At 40.6% G+C, this 19,592-nt stretch overlaps 1 protein-coding gene across 6 annotated transcripts in view; it reads left to right on the forward strand.

Moving 5' to 3' along the window:
- The window catches only part of CDC123 (cell division cycle 123), a 60,694-nt gene that overhangs the window by 1,071 nt on the left and 40,031 nt on the right, over positions 1-19,592 (forward strand). For 2 of the 6 annotated variants that reach the window (XM_061582249.1, XM_061582246.1), the window contains exons 2-8: positions 1,253-1,372; positions 2,624-2,695; positions 3,608-3,668; positions 5,228-5,260; positions 7,040-7,135; positions 7,642-7,748; positions 18,048-18,096. In XM_061582249.1, the coding sequence (XP_061438233.1) occupies positions 1,299-1,372; positions 2,624-2,695; positions 3,608-3,668; positions 5,228-5,260; positions 7,040-7,135; positions 7,642-7,748; positions 18,048-18,096 (492 nt within the window). In that variant the 5' untranslated portion in view covers positions 1,253-1,298. The other 4 variants (XM_061582250.1, XM_061582248.1, XM_061582247.1 and 1 more) reach the window with 4 other exon arrangements.

Genomic DNA, 19,592 nt, shown 5'->3' on the forward strand with positions numbered 1-19,592 from the left:
CTCTCTACGTTCCAACCTAGGTGAGGAAGGAAAAAAAGGGGCGGGTCTAAGCAGAATGCAGGAAGTTCCGTTTACAGACAGAACCACTGTGACTCTATACTCTATCCCTTTTAGAACAAACGCCTTTCTTCCGGCGACCGTTTCCACTACCTGCCATTGATTGGACAGGTGAAATGCGTGTCAAACAGCTGACCAACCAGAATTAGCTTTCTTGATCAGTTTTATGACGATTGGTTTCTCTCCTCCTTCATGATCTCCTGAGCTAAAGGCGAGAAGGCGAGTAGTGCTACCCAGGCTGTCTTTGATTAGAACATAAACATTCTTGTGAGGTTCTAGTCCAATCAGAGTAATACGTGGTGTCCCGCCCCACCTGTTGATTGGCTTGTCAGTCTGCACGGAGGTAAGAAAAAGAGATAGACTCTACAGTAATAGGTAAAAGGAATCGTATACAGTATAAGAAAAATAAAGACAGCGTGAAAATAAATCTAGAGGGGAAGGTTGGTACGCCTGCCGAAAACATACAGTATAGGATGGTAGAAATTACCAAGAAGTTATTGATATGGTCCTTTGTATTTAATTTGTTTATAAATGTGTTAACTCAGTAATGATGAAAGAGTATCTGACGAAGTGGGCTTTGGGCCGGCATTTATATTCTGCTGTAAAGGTATAAGATAACCATAAGATTCCTTTTTAATGGTTTAATGCAAAATTTCCCTCTCTTCGTAATCTTTCTATTCTAGCAGGTCACTGGGAGGATACTTTAACGAAGAAATAGTGCCTGGATTTTCTTTTAGTTCTCCTTCATTCCAATCGGGTTTCCTTTTGTGTTGTGTCTCTTAGATTGTAGGCCTGTGGGTAGGGAAAGTCTTATCATTGACATTTGGCTGACAAGTAGGATAATAATCCTTTAAATAAATAACTCTGATGATAATAATTAACTCTTTAAATTGTGTGGAGGTGGCAGTGATGATTTTATTAATGTGGGAGGAAGATTCCTTGGGTTAGGAGATTCCCCATCCCCTAATCCTTTTCAGAGTCAGAGATGGTGGTACTGCCTTCCTAAAACTCCGTGTTTTGTTAGAGTGCCCACTAATTTCATAGTGCTGGATAATAATGGTCTGTTCAATTACATGTTTGCTATTCTTTTTCTCTGTTTACCTTTGTTGGCTTGTTATCTCTTTCTCTCTCAGGCTTTTGGGGGGGATGCTTTAGAGTGGCTTTGGGAATTGTTACCTTTTTTTCTTTTCTTCAGATCTGCCATCCTGAATGTGCAAGGGGGGGACAGGACGTGCAGAAGGATGAAGAAGGAGCAAGTGCTAAATTGTCAGTTCTCCCTCTGGTACCCTCATTTCAAGAGTCAAACTATCCGCAGGTGAGACAGAATCCAGTGAGGCAAAGATTTTCTTGAGTAAAGTGTTTGGGAATGAAGAATAGGCAATATTCAATTTTGTTTCCTCTCCATTCTCTGTTTAGCCATTCACGTCATAATATCCATGATTAACACTGAAAACAGAACAGAATGTGCATTGCTTAATGTCGGCCTCTACTTAGGTAGAGACCATGCCCCTCTTAGGGCTCCCACACAAGTAGGACCCATTAATTAGGTCACTTTCTTCTATAATGTTGTCTGCTAATGCATTTCCTGTGGCTATATATCTCTCTCATTCCAAATTCAGGAATTTGAACATATGAGTGGGGGGATGGGGTTCCACTAGTTATTAACTTTTATAGAAGCTAATACTGTCCAGTTTTATGGTTTTGGGGACAGGCTAGCAGTCTTTCTGTTTGTATCAGTGACTAAGTGAAACCTTTCTGGGAATAAAGTTGTTTACAAGAACCAGACTGCTTAGCAAGTGTACCCCTGTATAAACCTTAAATGTTCTATTGTGCATACCTTGCTTCTCATCATCTTACAGTGTTGTACGATCCCTAATGGTGACTGATAGTAAGTTTCAAGAATACATTTATTGTATTTCTGAATAGTCTTGGACTTCTCTGGGTGCATATTTGCATGGGCAAACACCATGTGAGATTTGGGAAACCATGTTAAGGTCAACAATAATGTTCATGATAGCTAGGGAACTTTATTCCAGTAATGGTGGAAATTGCTGACCTTAACTTATGATCTCTCAGGGGACGCAAATGCTTCTCTTTTGGACAATGTATATATTGAGTGAACCTCCTTGACCGCAAATAGTAAGTGGTTGCATTGCCAAACAATTAGGAGTTATCAAGTTCAGTGGCTCATAGGACTGGGGAATCTAGTATACCTTTTGAGTCTTCGCTGAAATACTGATGGAAAACCACAAACATTTAAGTGGTTTACATCAAACTTGAAAACAAAATGTAATGTAATGTAATTACTTGCTATGAATTTTGCTTCTTTAACAACATATTGTTACATTTGTCCTTCCCTCACTTCCCTGCTTTTCTTTTTATTCTTGGATGGCAGGGGATTTTCTTGCTTTTCAAAAAATTGTGTTAAGCTAGTACAGGTAATATTACTGAATCACGTTAGTGACAAACATCTGCATGGAATATAGGGAATTGTGATATATTTTATGTCTTTATTTCTACTTGTGTCCTAAATGAGGTGTTTGTTCCCCCCCCCCCAACAATTCAGCATCATCCTTCCACTGCCACAGAATGTAAAAGATTACTTGCTGGATGATGGGACACTGGTAGTTTCAGGGAGGTAAGAGATTATATGTATTTTAAAGAAAAATGTGAATTAATTGCTGTGGCCTTTCGCTGACACTCCAAAGTGGCAGCACCCAGTTTTTTTTTCTCTTCTGTGTACTGTAGTGGTCATGGCTTTAAAGTCAGAGTAAAACTATTCATATGTTTAATTTAGTTTTAAAACAGAGTTAGAACAGCTCTTTAAGTTTTAAACTTAAGTTTAAGTTTAAAACTCTTTCAGTTTTAAAACAGAGTTAGAACAGTTCTCAAACTAGATTTTAGTAATGTCTGTGAGTGTAGCCACAGAAGCTCATTAAAAACTGTTTGTACATTTATTGTACTTCAGTACGTTTATTGAGATGAAAGTTTTAAACAATTATTGGGTGTGCGCACGCATTGTATTTGAGGACTCCTTGCCCCTTTGCTGGTGCCTGCAAGGTCTGAAGAAGGCAAGTGGCCTATCCAAATCCAAAAAAGAATTACAAGCCAAAGGGAATGGGACTATTTGGGGAGCGGGGTGGTGAGGCGGAGTAAACACCTTCTTTCTCTTCCATGGTTTTCCTGATTTGCGGTCGTTCCTGTCCATTCAAGTTAATGGAGCAGATTGACTCCTTTCATGGGTATGAATCAAGAGAAAAGGGCTAGATCGTTGCATTAAAAGTCAGTGGTAGCCAAATGTGAGAAAAAGTGACATAAACTAAAATGACTTCTGGATTGGGAAAATGGTTGCTTGATTTCGGAGCTTTGGTGTGTAGTTTATGTGCAGTATGTCCATGGCTTACATTATGCATTTCTAAGGTGCGCTTGTCATTTTAACTAGTGCACTTATAAAAATGAAATGCTGTCAAGCTTAACTTGTTAGATATGACAAGTTCTGGATCCTTGTGTTTGAGATTACAAGGTTTCTGTTTTCCTGTTTTTGTTCTAGGGAAGATCCCCCGACATATTCCCAAGAAGATGATGAAGGAGATGAGACAGAGGAAATACAGGTTTGTACAAACTATGCTAACTTTATAATGTGCCTCTGTATCTTGAGATATCAGTGTCACTCCGCAGGTAAGGTTACAGATTGCAATCTGGAGTTTTCCCGCTGTACTTTTTCAGCTTGCTGCTGAATAGGAAGATAAGACAGTAGCTTCTTCTCTGACATGCTTCAGCCCAGTATTTTTTTTGTGTGTGTGCCTATTCCATGTGCATGGCACAGGAAGCATTCTGCTTTCTACCACAGGAGGAATCACTGGGTTGGAACCCAGGTTAATGAGATGAGCAGGCCTGAGAACCAGCTGCAGCATCAAGAGAAGAGGGAAGCCTCCATCTAGATAGCTTTGGTCAGGTGTATTTCCCCACCTTCTTTAAGCCACATTTGGCTCCAAGCTGCTTTTTGAGGTCCCTGTAGCAAGTGAGTAATGCCTGCTTCAAGTCTCGAACGAAAGGAGATCACTATGAATGCCTCTGATTTTCACACCTGCCACTCTGGAAGCATCATTATGCCTTATGTGCTGCTACCTGAGGGCCAAACTAGAGGTGATGCTAAATGCTTCTTTGTGTTTAACCAGGTTTTTAAAAATGCAAATAGAATCATTCGAGGGTGCTGATACTTATTGGGATCACAGCAGGCAGGAAGGGGCAGTTTGACTTTTTTCTAATGGGAGATTTCCTTCTGTTGCAAATAGTGGCTTCAGAGGAGGCACTTTCGCTGGGGCCTCCACTGGGGAGGAAAATATTAAATTTCCCTGTTCATGTTTGCTGTGGTCCTGATAATGATCAGCCTTCACAATGAATGAAAGTTGCATTTTGAAAAACCCTGCATGTTTGGCCCTGACTGATTATACAGAAGCCTCTAGGGCATTCTCTCATTTTGTACAAGGAGGGAGCATTTTCCAAGCCATAGGTAGTGTTGTGCCTTGGGTAATGCCATGTCTGAACAATGTTGCAGAGGCTTCTGGGACATTTTCTCATTTTGCATTGAGGGAGATGCCTCCAGGCTTATTAACAAGGGAGGTGCTTTGTAGCCAAGGCTGTCATGGTCAATCTAATCAGGGAGGTCCTGACCCCTGAGCTACCTGGCCCTTAAGCTGTAGTGGGAAATAACTTTACAGAGTCCTATGCAGAATGTTTGAAAGACTTGGATATGTTTAGCCTGAAGAAAAGAGAATTAAGAGGGAACATGATAGGTCTCTTCAGATATTTGGAGAGTTGTCATGAAGAAGATGGAGCCCAATTGTGTGCTGTTTTTCCAGGGGGCAGGGCTATTACCAGTGAGTGGAAACTTCTGGGAAGCTTCTTCTGATTTCGGCTAAACATTACGAGTGAGGGTTGTTCAACAATGCAGCAGACTGCTCTCCCTGGACCTACTTAAGCAGAGGCTGAACAGCCTATCAGGAATGCTCTAAGAGCATTGTACATCCTGCACTGAGCAAGGGATTGGACTAGATGACTCCAAGATCCCTTCCAACTCTGATTCTATGACTTTATCACTTGAACTACTCCTGTGGAAGAACATGATTGGGTTTCTATTTTATTTTTTAAAATTATCTTCCTTCTTTAGTGGTCTGATGACGAGAATACTACAACACTTACGGTAAGACTCTTTTTATGTAATTTCTTTGTCTCGGGGAATGGTCTGAAGGCACTTGAAGCCACCATCTTGCTGAGTTCAAGCAGTTCTGAGACTGATTAATATCTGGATGAGTGAGCATTTGGCAACCACATGTACACCATCTTGGGTTCCATGACTGAAGAAAGGCTGGATATGAAACTGCATTTGAATAATGCTGTAATTATAATAATGAGATAGAGCTGAGCTGTTGGGAAAAATACATAAACAGAAGTGTTAATCTTATTTGCTATTACTACTTTTATCTAACCAGAGTTGCAGCAGACTGACATTTTTGTTAGGTTAGACAGTGGAATTGAACTCTACTTCTTCCCAGAAAAGACAATGGTTTGGCATGGTAGTTCATTTACAACTATATATAAAATTTTTAAAATGCAGTGTGTGCAACCTTATTACAAAATGGAATAGTATTGTATTTAAAACGTAATGACAACTTCACTTACAATGGTTGAAAGTCTTATTTTGGGAAATAACTCCTCAGGGTTAAGAACTACTTTAATAGTCAGACCTAATATTCATTTTCCTATGTTTCGCAGCAGTCTTTTCGAGCCATTTTCTTTGTTTTTTTCTATAAACTGTAACACAAGTAGTCTTTTCTAAGAAATAAATGAGGCCTCATACATGCATGCTATTCCTGAGGCAATCTCATCTGATAAAAGTACTAACCACATGAGATAACGGGTACCTGAAGTTGGCAATACTATGCTCTTAAGCATCGCATGTGCCATGACGTAGGTGACCACCAGCTAACTCTTTGTAGGATTTTCTTTCTTTTTTTTGGCCTGGCAAGAATTGGTAGACTTCAGTTAACTTCCTAATTTGGGCTTTTATCTGCCCAAATCTTACAACAGGGTAAGGCAACCCAAAAATACTCTTTTCCTCTGGTAGTAAAATCGCCCTTGGAGAAGTTCTGTCTTTTGTTTTTGTTAAATCACTAGGTAAGCATCTGTTCCCATTTTCCCTTTCTTGCCCCCTTGGACCTCCTTGTCAGCCCCTCCACTCGCCATCACAGCTTGTCTATCCAGGCAAGCATAAGTGCAGGACCAGATCTGAAGAAGCGGATGTGGCCACAGCAGTGCCCTCAATGATGAACAGGAAAATGAAGCAGTGAGGATCGCCTTCTTCCTGTGCCCCAGAACCAGTGAAGGGGTGTGTGGGCGAGGAGTGCCTCACTAGTAGTTCATTGGACCTCCCCCTCATCTCCTGTTAGTTGTCTCCCTCTTGTGTCTTTGATGGGCTCGGATCTTAACTGAGAGAGAATGTGGGGAAATGAATTTGATAGCACTTTTTCATGTATGATTATTATGATTACAATTATCCTTCATTGCCTGAGATGAATAGTTTGGTTTCTGTGCTACCATTACCTCCTATATTCTAAGAATTAAAAAATACTGAAGTGTTTGGGTTGCACAGGACTTCAAAACCAAACAGGAAAAAATCTAGATTAATGGAAACTGGAGGGCTGTGAGGGGAAATTTCTGAGATCTTCCTGTTTATCAAACCTGTGCTCTGAAACCAAACAGCAGGTGATGTTTGTAAATATTGGCTTTTTACTTGACAAACTCAACTGTAAGTAATATCTTACAGTTTATGAAAACTTTCAAATTCTAGAAACAATTGATTCCATACAGTGAGGGGAAAATAAACTCACAAACTGTAATTTTTTTAAATTGTTTCCAAATCCATTCAACCAAAGTCAGATTTTGTCCTCTGCAAGCTTTTCATTTTTTGTTGTCCATCTAGGCACCAGAATTTCCTGACTTTGCACTTAAAGTTGAAGAAGCAATCAGTTCACTGGGAGGCAGTGTTTTTCCTAAACTCAACTGGAGTGCTCCAAGGGTGAGATTGTGAATGAATTAAATCCTAAATTAAATGATAACATTATTTTTTTGAAAAGCTCACTATTTCTTTGAGCTATTATCTAGGAAGTGAAAGAATAATTGCAATGAAAAGAGTTTGTGGAGGTAGCATAAGAGTGGCTTCTGATGGGGAGGGTAGCCAAAGTAATAAAGTTGTAGCCTAATCTGTCATGCAGCATTCTCTGCTGAAGTTTATGTATCACATTTGAATTCTACCATTTGTTAAAGGAGCTTAGGGAGGAGTGCATGGAGATGTCCTGTTTTAACCTTCACAAACCTTGTAAGGTACCTTAGGCTAAAAATAGTCACTTGTTCCAAGGTCCAGCAGTGTTTCTCAGTGCCAAACAAAGATTTAAATCCAGATCTTCCACATTCGAGTCCACTATTGTATCCAGGCTATCTTCTCAGTGTTTTAAAAAGCTCTTTAATGCCACTGTGGAAGGTATGGTTTAAATGTATTGTAAATAAATGGTTTTTTTTCTTTAGGATGCTTACTGGATAGCGATGAATAGTTCACTGAAATGCAAATGTCTTAGTGATATCTTCCTACTTTTCAAGAGTTCAGATTTCATTACTCGAGATTTCACTCAACCGTAAGTATAATTGTATCAGCCAATCTATTTTTTAAAGGATGTTTAGGCACAATCTCAGGATGTGGTGATTTCCTGTTGAGTTTTCAGTTTTTTTTAATTGCTTCCAGTTCTGAAACCTTGGGTGTTTGGCTGACATTCAGACTATATTTGTTCTTGCTGATGAGCAGAGTGCTTTTGTCGGATTATTTTGTTGCTTATCCCACTGCAACTTTGCTTCTTCTAATTCCTTTTCATGAATCTTTCTTAGCTGCATTGTCTCTATAGTGCTAACTACAACTGAACCATAACTTCAGAGAAGATAGGTTTATTAAAAGCTACAAGACACCTGCAGGCAATATTTTGGATGATGAATAGCTGTGCACACAATGCCTCCCTCTTCCCAATGCTGTCTTGGTTACTCACCCCTCTCTCTCCTCATGTAACTAAATCCCACTCTCCCTCCTAACCCCAGATCACACTCACAATTTGTCAACTCTGTTGTTTTCCTGCTATCTCTTAACCAGGTCCCATATTCTACTTTAAGGTTATTTCTGCTGTTCCTACTTTTCATCCTTCCTCTCTCTCTCCATCCTTCCTACCTGACACAAGTGCTATTTGGGGCAAGGATTCATCTCCAGAAGTATAATACAATACCTGCGGCCCTCTAGCTGTTGTTGGATTGCAGCTGCCATCAACCTTAACCATTACACATAGAACAGACTGTCCTCTGTTCTATCCAGAAAAGCTTGCACAGTAAGTGCTTCAGATCTTCAGATTAGGAAGGTTAGCAGGTTCCAGGCTTTAAGATTTCTTTCTGAAATCTGATATGTGGTTCTTAGCTGAGGGTTGTATCCAATGCTGTGTGAACGGAGCTCTGCTTGCTCACTGACACTTCCCCATCCTCTCCTCTCCCTGCATGCCCCCAAAATGTGCTCTGGAGGGTCCCCCAACCCTCTGAAGCAGATTTTGAAGGTGCATGAAAGGACTGCAGGGGAGAGAAGGGGAAAATTCCGTTGCACAAGCAGACGTTTGCTGTGCAGGTGAAACAGCAGCATTGGATATAACTCTGAACAACTATTCTCTATCTCAGTGTAATGTCAGTAATGGTGCTCCATACAGATGGTTGTTAAGGATACAGAATATAAGACAACTTGGTACTTAAGAATGTGCATTTGTATCTGCAAACCTGTTCCTTTCACTTATGAAAATATAAGGCATTTAAATAATTCATAGGAAATTTGGTTTCATTTCATTTTTCATGACACTTTCAAATACTCATGAATATACCTGGTCAGACTCTTAAGTGAATAGCTTTGCTGAGCTACAAGACGTGTCTTCATTAATTAAGATATTGATTAAGCTTCATCACCCCTGGCAAGAGGAAATGAGAAATGTAATTGTTTTTTGGAAGGAAAATGCTAAACAGGTGAAAATCGGGCAGATTTATATATTTGGTTAATTTGAATAGGCTTACAGATTTTTTTAAAAAAAAGGAAAAATCCCTTAGGTGTTGTTTAGTCACATGGAAAAAGTTCTATAATTTAACAGCTCCAAAGAAACAATGGAAAATGAATGATCATTATTTTACATTTGTGCCCTGCATAATAAATTGTAAGTGCTTATTTTTTTAAAAAATAAATAGCATTGTTGAGCGGAGGTTTACTGAAATAAGGAAATACAGAACCTTCTTCCATTGCTTCCGAACCATATCATCTGGACTTAAGGGTGCACCTATGTCAGTCCTCTTCCTTAGATACATAGATACCACTTTGGTATAAAAAATCATCGTGTGATGGTGTACTTGCAACTTCCCTGTACAGAAATGACTATCTATGCAGGAAATCTTTGCTTATTATTATTATTTCATTTATTTTATATCCCACCTTTTTCCCAGAACTGGGACTCAAGGCAGCTTACAAAAATTATACAGCCACAAGAGTGGCTGTATACTGTAGCCAGAGTGGATTTTTCGCATTCCACAATGTTAAATTGAAAATACCCTCCCATGCCATTCTGATGCTTCCCATAAGCTCATTTCAAAACAAAACCTTACAAAACTTACAGTCCTGAACTCAGAAACGCTTGCTTAACAACTGTCTCAATTTTCATGGCGATAAACAAAACAGTCAGACAGGGCTGTGGAGTCGGAGTCAGAGTCGGAAGCAATTTTGGTTGGAGTCGGTAGAAATGTTCCGACTCCGGCTTCAAAATAAATTTTGATTGACAAATTTTTTAAAATATAAATTCAAAATGTCAAAGAAGCTTCCCATGAAGTCAGCTGTAGTTGAGCATTTCACCATAACTCAAGATGGAACACAGGATCCAGATGAAGTCAAATGCTGTGATGCCAAGATAAGCGCATATTCAGGCAGCGATAAAAATGCTCCTACGAGAGCTTCCAATTTAAAAAGACATTTACAGTCCTTTCCAGGGCTGTGGAATTGGAAACAATTTTGGGTGGAGTCGGAGTCGGACAATAGAAAAATAGAGGAGTCGGAGTCGAAGGTTTGGCGTACCGACTCCACAGCCCTGCAGTCAGAAACAATCGAGAGTTCAAAGTCTAAACAGAGAAGAAACCACAGAGCCCCTTTGGACTTGTTTCTCTGAGAGTTCTCATAATCTGTTGAAATTCATTAAAAATCAGCCATGTTCACAGAGGACCTGTAATCCTGTTACTGACCTTGCCCCATACTCTGACCTTCATCTTCTGCAGTTTAAAAGTTTAAAAAAATGCCTGGCTGATTTTTAATTTAATAAATTTTGCATTGAACTGTATGATAATGTTGGGCATGCTCAGTAAGAACCAACTGATCCCCCTGCCCTTCTCTAAACTTGTCCCCTCCAATCCCTGCATTTTTCAGTGAATCCTAGGCCATCCTTCTTAGTCATACATGTGGATTAACAGGGAGTGCAGAATTTCTTAAATCTGCAAGCAGGGAAGGCCTGCAGCAGGACAGTTATACAGTTTATGTACACCGCCCAGAGAGCCTTCGGGCTTAGGGCGGTATATAAATTAAATTAAATAAATAAATAAAAATAAACTGTCAGTGTTCTAAAAGCCAGACTCACAGCTGTTTGGCTTGCCTAATCGGGGCCACACCCACACCAGACTTTGATTTCATGTGAGACAGTCATGGCTTACCTCGGAGAATCCTGGGAAGTGTAGTGTGTTAAGGGTACTGATAGGAGACTGCTATTCTCCTGACAGAGCTCCAGTGGCCAGAATGGTGTACCAGTCAGCCACTCTGATTGAAGGTCTGTGAGGGGAACAGGGCGTCTCCTAGTAACTCTCAGCACCTTTCACTAACTACACTTTCCAGGATTCTTTGGGAGAAGCCATGATTGTGTAAAGTGAAATAAAGATCTGGTGTGGATGTGGCCAGGGACAGCTTTGGTTTAAATTTGGGTGGGAGGCTGCATGTGCCGGGTGTAGAATAAAAGGTTGGGGAAACGGTGAAAAGCAGTGATACTGTTCACAATGTCTTCCTTTTGAAATGAAAAGGGGCTTCCCCTCTGCCCAGTTCCCACCCATCTAATCTCTCCCTTTCTCCTTCCCTCTCCTCTCCCCTCCCCCTGCTCCCCCTCCCATGGTCAGTTTTACCTATCCTGACCATGATTACATAGGAGTAAATCCCATTGAAATCAATAAACATGCAAATGATCAGACCTGGCTTTCCCTCCTTCCCTTCTCTCCCTTCCTCCTTCTCTCCCCTCTTTCTTCTTCCTCCTTCCCTCTGCCCTTCCTCCCCTCTCTCCTCCTCCTCCCATCCCCTGTGGTCAGTTTCACCTATCCTAACCATGATTGCAGGGGAGTAAATCCCACTGAACTCAATAAGCATGCAAATGATTAATCCATTCTCGGCAAGCTTGCACAGGATCCCATTTCTTACCTCCCAGATTAAAAAGCAGAGAAATTCACTAATAGTCAAAAAACCTTGTGGTTTAAGAACGTACCTATAGCCCACAGATATTTCTATCAAACTTTAAAAAGCAGGGAAATTGGGCAGCTATAGTGAATGCACCAGGGGAGCAGGAGACCTGACCTCCCCTCTGAGATATTGGACTGCCCTGCAAATTTGTCAAAATGCAAACACAAGTTGGCTTGGTCTTTCACAGTTCCATCGACTTCCTGTGTAGCTTGCAAGAATTTGGTAACATGTGCCTCTGAGCATATGGTAAGTGGTGGCAATACCTGCAATCAGCCCAAATAATAGAAAGGAGGCATGTGCTGTGCTGATCTTGTTTTAGCAGGGAGGAAGCAACATTATTAAGACAGTTGACAAAGTTCAGATAGTCACTTTAAATATGTCTGATTTCCTTTGCAATTTTAGTGAAGTTCCCTATAGGAAATCATTTTCTTTTGTTTCTATTTCTGTGAATATGTGAAGTAGAGTAACACTTTGCAAAATTTACACTAAAAAAACTCCAACAATAATTGTGGAATAATGGCACTGACTATTCTGCAGAATAGTCTCCAGTGGACATCAGGAGTGTCTCAATTTGCAGAAGATAAAACAATGGGAGGTGAAATATATTCTAGCAAAATTCTAGATGTGCTCTATGTTTTTAATTGACCGTGCCCACCTTGCCTTAAATGAAGTGGTTTAAACATAGCAGGCTGAAAACATGCTTCTTGTGTAGGCTAAGTTTGTTTTTTCCAACAGCTAGAGTAATTCCTGAAGTAGCAACATATTGTAATCAGTCTGATTTTACATCAAACTGCAATTTCAGATTTAACAGTTAATACACCCGAAATAGAGTGTAACCTCCAATTTGAAACACAAAAGGTCGTCTTCACCATCATATGACACTGATCAATAAAAAGTATTTGAAATTAATAAAAATAAATTTGACACAGGGTTCTTTGATGAATGAGAGAAATAAAATTTTCTAGATTAGATTCTGTGTAGAAACAATAGTAACACAGGAATGAAGCAAAGTGAGAAGAACACCAACAAACATACAAAAATGTAATTCTCCGTCTTTGGAGATGGCTGGTGTTGCCACCACTCACCATATCCTCAGAGGCACATGTTACCAAATTCTTCCAAGCTACACAGGAAGTGGATTGGACTGTGAAAGACCATCCCAAATGGTGTTTGCATTTTGACCAATTTGTAGGGCAGTCCAATATCTCAGAGAGGAGGTCAGGTCTCCTGCTCCCCTGGTGCATTCACTATAGCTGCCCAATTTCCCTGCTTTTTAAAGTTTGATAGAAATATCTGTGGGCTATAGGTACGTTCTTAAACCACAAGGTTTTTTGCCTATTAGTGAATTAAAACAAATACAGTAAAAACATCAATAAAACATACAGAAGCTATAGTTAAAATGTAATTTAACTATACAATTAAAACCACTGAAAACATAGGGATTAAAAAAGAAATGCAAAATACAAATCAGTAAATACAGCACCCTATTTAATAACCCTTGCAATCAGTTCTCAAAAGCAAGGTCACTGTTAAAAGGGATTTCTCCTATGAAAGAAACTTGTTCTTTTGTAGTGGATCAGGCCCCACATATGTGAGTCATAGGGGCAGCCAGTGGAGGAGGCTGCAGAAAGGTAGCTGGTAGCCCAGAAGTAGGATCTGCCAGTCCACAGACAGCGCGAAGACATTGGGTGGGTTGCTCTGACAAGCTATCGCGCTCAGTTGAGCCTTTGTATTTTAGTTCCAAGTTGTACTGCAAGTCATCAGGAGCTTTGGAGTGCGTTGTCACCAGTACGCTGATGACACGCAGCTCTATTTCTCCTTTTCATCTTCTACAGGTGAGTCTGTGGATGTGCTGAATCACTGCCTGACCGCGATAATGGACTGGATGAGAGCTAATAAACTGAGACTCAATCCAGACAAGACTGAGACACTGTTGGTGAATGCCTTCCCTGCCCAGATGGTGGATGCTTACCCTGTTCTAGATGGGGTTACACTCCCCTTGAAGGAACAGGTTCATAGTCTTGGGGTTCTTTTCGATCCTTGTCTCTGGAGGCGCAAGTGGCCACGGTGGCAAGGAATACATTCTACCACCTTCGGTTGGTAGCCCAGCTACGCCCCTATCTGGACAGGGATGACCTCGCCTCAGTTGTTCATGCTCTGGTAACTTCTAGGTTGGATTACTGTAATGCGCTCTACGTAGGGCTGCCCTTGAAGACAGTTCGGAAGCTTCAGCTAGTGCAAAACGCAGCAGCCAGACTGCTGACGAGGACCAGCCGGTCAGCGCATATAACACCTGTTCTGGCCCGTTTGCACTGGCTACCTATTTGCTTCCGAGCCAGATTCAAGGTGCTGGTTTTGACCTATAAAGCCTTACACGGCGTGGGACCGCAGTATCTTGTGGAACGCCTCTCCCGCTATGAACTGACCCGGTCACTTCGCTCAGCGTCTAAGGTCCTCCTCCGGGTACCAACCCATCGGGAAGCCCGGAGGACAGTTACTCGATCTAGGGCCTTTTCTGTAGTGGCCCCTGAATTGTGGAACAGCCTCCCCGAAGAAGTACGCCTGGCGCCGACGCTTCTATCTATTCGGCGCCAGGTTAAGACCTGGCTATGCTCCCAGGCATTTTAATGTGTTTCATGTTACAATTTTAAATCTTTGTTTCAGTTTATTTATTGTGATATTTTGTATTTCTGTATTTTTAATCTTTTGTACACCGCCCAGAGAGCTATTCGCTATGGGCGGTTTAAAAATGAAATAAAATAAATAAATAAATAAATAAGTGAAGTATAAAACAGCAAAGCCACACTGGGGCCAGACACCTTGCATTCTCCTGTAATTACAAATATAGGTGAATGTGAAACTTAAACAGACCATGCGCTCTGGAACACAAATCCAGACCACAAAAGGGGGAAAGGATACAACTCAGCTTTATTTGACAATACAATAACTATAGGTACATCATGCCTGAGATTCTAGTACAATAACTTGGTCATAAAGTTATTATGACAGTAAATCTGCCCCCAAGGCTCCAGCAACAAAAGGGAATAATTGCTGAGCAACAATGCATCACTGCATACTCTTGACACTTTCAGTAAGGAGGTGTAGCCAGTGCCTCTGATCTTCAGATGGAAGTAAGACCTTATGGTTGGACCAGGGCAACGTTTCACTGATGGACCAGGCAGGCGTAACAAGTGTGTCCTGGAAATTGGTAATTTCTTGTTTCACCTCTTCATGGACTATGTTCTTCAAGGCCTCTTTTTCGTTCTGTTATTCATGGCCCACTGCAAATGTCATCCGTCGTTATGTTATACAGTATATATTTGTCTCCACACATCACCTTTGCTTCAGCAGATGTTCATCGCCATGCAAACTCTGATCTGCCAACATCTTGCCAGTCTGTATGGACAAAGAGCTTTTGCTAGACAGCGCACCCCCTTACAGCCAGACCCCTATCTTCTGTGGAGACCTTGGCCTTCAGCTTTGGTGCTCTGTATTGGGGTCTCTGTTGACACTACAGGCAAAGTTTCAGGGGGGAATGCAAGAGCTTAAAGCAGTTGGTCTGAAATGCTGGTTTCGGGTTTGTGTGTGACACCAGGGCTGGTTCTCCACCTGCTTTTCACCAGATGAGGGTACTGTTTCGCTTGGGAGATGTGAGTGGCCTGATTAGTATTAATAATTGAGTGAGATCATCTAACAATATTTTCAGCCTCTGGCTATTCCTGTTCTAAGAACAGGTTTGAAATCAACAATTCTCAAGCATTTTAAAAGTTTTCCTGGCAAATTTAAAATAAATAAGACTTTGCATGTCAAGAGGCTTAGAGTTTGCTTGGGCAAAGATGTTGATGCAGATGGAGCTGTTGTCAGAATTAAAAGCTTGGATAACTGAGGGAACCTTGCATTCAAGTGAAAAGAGAACATTTCTTCTTTGGTAGGTACACCTGCAGCCTATTTGTCTGGAGGGATTTTTGGATGACAAGCTGTCGTACTTAATCTGGGTATGGTTTGACTCCACTTCTGTTAAACATCCAGAAGGTGGCATTGTTTAGCTTACATAGAAAGCCTTTTGCTCTAATAATTCTTTAGTTCATCTCTTGCTCTTCAGGATTTCAACAGTTTTAAAGGAAAAACTTGGATTTCTTTGGAGAATCGCTTGTGGTAGACAGTTCAAATTTAGTTTTCTCACCTTGGGTATTTTTTTTTAATTTTACAAATCTTTTCATAGTCCCAGGTGTGTCTAAAGGCACATGAAGCAGCAACCTTGCTGAAACTAAGCAGATCTTGAGTTGTCAGTGCTTGGATGGGAGGGCACTTGGGAACCCTATATCTGTATATACCACTATGAGTTCCATGGTGGAAGAAGGCAAAATACAGGTGCGATGAAGTAAATCAATATTTTTCAAATGCATAATTCTCTCAATGAGAAAAAGAGTTAGAGCTGGAGTTTGTCTATTTTCACTTGTAGATGCATCTATAGCTTGTAGTTACACCAAGTTCCCAAATCCATGTTCTGCACTAAGCTTGTATTCTGTTACTCTTAGTCTGTGCTCTTCTCTAAATATCACACTCTGTTTGCGGCTATAACAAGATTGGTATAGTCCTGCTATATTTAGAACTGAGACCTGAAGGTTGTATTCAAAGTTGGCGGTATGTTGGCAGAACACTCCTGTTTGTTCACTTCCACTCAAAATCTGCTCTTAAGGGTTAGGGGATTTTCTGGAGCATATCTTTCAGGGGCATGTGGGGGACTTCAGGGGAGAGGAAAAGAAGGTATAAGTCCCATTGTGTGAGTGTTGGATCCCATCCTCAATTTTTCTCATGCAATTTTTCCCCCAAAGTGACCAGATTTCATGTAATATTTACAGTTGCCATGATAATATAAAGAAAATGCAGAATTGTTGGCAGTGACAGAACTGCTTATATTACTGGTGAGATAATCTCCACTTTGTGCACCTTCCTATTCCTCTGGAACACAGAGATGTTTGAAAACTTGTGAAGAACATCTGAAAACTCCTGTGTTCAATAGATGGATATTTGGTGACTCTCACAGCTACCCATTTCTATTTTCTTTATGGCCTTTTGGTATCTCTACTGAGGAGCCCATCGTCACGCAAAATACTGCTGTTTCCATGTATTAAGAAATTTTTACTTCTGTACCAGTTGTTCTCTTGTTAGGGGTGTTTCCATTTTAGTAGCCAATTAGTATAGTGGAAGGGAAGGAAGGATGTAGAATAGAAGTGGGCTGTGGAGGAGGGCAAGGGCTGGGCATCTAAAGGAATAGTCAGGAAAACCTAAATAATGCTGTCCTCTTGATGTCTTGATTCCTTTAGCAGACACAGCCTTCAACATTTCAGGCATCTGCCTGCCATAATTGTGACTTGAAGCATGCTCTGTTCTGTTAAATTGAAAGCTGCTACTCCTGTGTGTTTGGATTGCGAACACTGCACACTGGATAATGGAATTTCACAGTGTCGTATCTGTTGTGCGAACAAAGTGATGCCTTGGGCTTGTAGACATTGACAGACTTTTCTAGCGTATTTAATGCTGTTCTCAGATTAAGCATGTTCCAGACTTTTTTGTGTGTGTGGTTATAAATAGTATTTATTGCTTCCATACAACAGTTTCCCTATAGTAGACAAATACAGTACTTAGTCCCTTCAAATATAGACAGTGAAACATATTCCAGGAGAGTTAAACTGAGAAATGATAGTCTATACATAAGAAGTATTTTTATGTAATGTTTGTACATAAACAAATGTAAAAGAAGACAATAATAGAGAGGACAAAAAAGAGGTGAAAAAAGATTCCATTCTACACTTTTAAAAATGGTTTGGGAGGTATCTGGTGCAAAAGGCTGCTAAAAGCTAAATTGGGCTCTGCATGTTGTCCGAGTAAGAGGCTACCTGGGAATAGATCGGCCATTCTAACCTCCACTGTGGAAAAAGCAAAGTATGTGTAATAAATACCAAAAAAGATAAATCCTTATTTTTGTGTAAGTCCCCCATAGATGGAGAATAGTGCCTATATAGCATCTGACACTTTCTGATAGGATCTGTGATACCTTCTGCACTCGCATTCTTCATGCACCTCATAAACAAGCTAGCTTGGTGAGAAAAGGGTAGAAGAAGAGGGAATGGCATCTTTCCGAACCCCAAATAATGCTTGGTCAAGGAAGGGTATCCCCTTTGATGCTAATCTTCTACCCAAAAGACATACACAAATTTTCTTACTGAGCTAATGGTAAGAGGAGAGTTTAATGTTGTTTTCCATATCTTAATTTTAACATTTTCCAGGATGCTTGTGAGGTTTTCATGTTAAATTCTCATGATGCTTGTTCTCAAAACAACTAAACAAATGGGGGGGAAATTCTAGTGCATGTGCTTTTCTTTTCTAGATTTATCCATTGTAATGATGATTCTCCTGACCCCAGTTTGGAATATGAGGTAAGGGAAAACTGTTTTCTAGACTGTTTTGTCCACACAGAAGTAGTTAGGATTGCATGATACATTAAGCATTAACCACATTTTCTTGGAGCATACCACTCAAACAAAAAAAATTCCCTGATTGGAAATTAAGATAGAAATCTTAGCTAAAATATGGTGTTCCCAGGTCCAGCTGAAGTGACAGGATCATTCTTTCTCACTTGCTTAGAGACCCTGGATAGGGAACATTTAATCTGGCCTACTTTCTTTTGGCAAGAAGGGTTTAAGTGCCCTCAGGCCAGGCCAGTCACTAGAAGGCCATTGTAGGAAGAAGGGAACCTAGTGTTGTTTGATGGGAGTACTCTGGAGTAAAGATGGATGCCCCTGAAGCCTGCAATTCTAAGCACACTTACTGTGGGACTAAGCCCCATAGAACTCAGCAGGACTTACTTCTGAATAGATATGGTTAGGATTGTGCTGTTGGTAAGAATTGACTAGAGATCCTCTGCAAAGAGATTGATATCCAAACAGGTTTGGCAACCCCCTGCCTGGAATGCCCTGTTCCTGCCTTTTGGTGTGGCTGCTCTTAACTTCTTTACAAACCTGACTCTGTGGACTGCTATAAACTGACTTTGGCAGCCATCTCAATTCCAGTGAGTAATAACTGATAGAAAACACACATGGTTTGGTCTACCTTCACAGGCAGTAGTATGGGAACAACAGCAGTTGAAGTCACACTTCCCAGTATGTGAATTACCTTTTACCACTATTGGGCAAGAAACAAACCATCATGCAAATAACAAAGTGTATCATCAGTGGGTTGAAGGCAGTTGGGCTGAGCACATGGAACCGCTATTGTTGCTTCTATGGGTGTAAGGGAGCCGGGTCAGAGGTAAATGATATGCAAATAGAAAAACAAAAGATAGTGATTATTTCCTAAATGTAATACCATACCAACCACAACAAGATTCCTTTGAGTAAGGCAGAAAACTCAGCATCCCACAACCAGTCAAGGTTCTTAAACACATTTAAAAAATCCTGGCAGCCAGTCAGCCAAGTCACAGAAATCCCCATGTAGCACAACCTGACATGAGGGTTGCAGTTAGTGCAGAATGCTGTGACACTATTGTTGACATGAGTGAGACCTATCAGCACATAATATCTCTGCTCTGAAATCTGTACTGGTTGCTGATTTGTTACTTGATGAAGTTCAAGGTGTGGTTTCCATGTTAAGGGTGCTACACAGTACTTGTTCTGCTCTTGTAAGAAATCTATCCTTTAGGGTGGCAGCACCAACGCTTTGGAACTCCCTGCCTATTGATGTTAGGTAAACACCTCTTTTCGGGCACCTGCTAAATGCATACTTGTTTAGGCAAGCATGTAGAAGCTATTATGCTTTTTATCTTTTAACTCATTTTTGATTTTATTATTTTGAATTATTTTAAATACCTGTCTAACTTTGTTTCCCAATAATTATTTTAATTCCTTCTGTAAACCACTTTGAGCTTTTTTACAAA

Source organism: Rhineura floridana, chromosome 8 (genome assembly GCF_030035675.1).
Source record: "Rhineura floridana isolate rRhiFlo1 chromosome 8, rRhiFlo1.hap2, whole genome shotgun sequence".
NCBI lineage: Eukaryota > Metazoa > Chordata > Lepidosauria > Squamata > Rhineuridae > Rhineura > Rhineura floridana.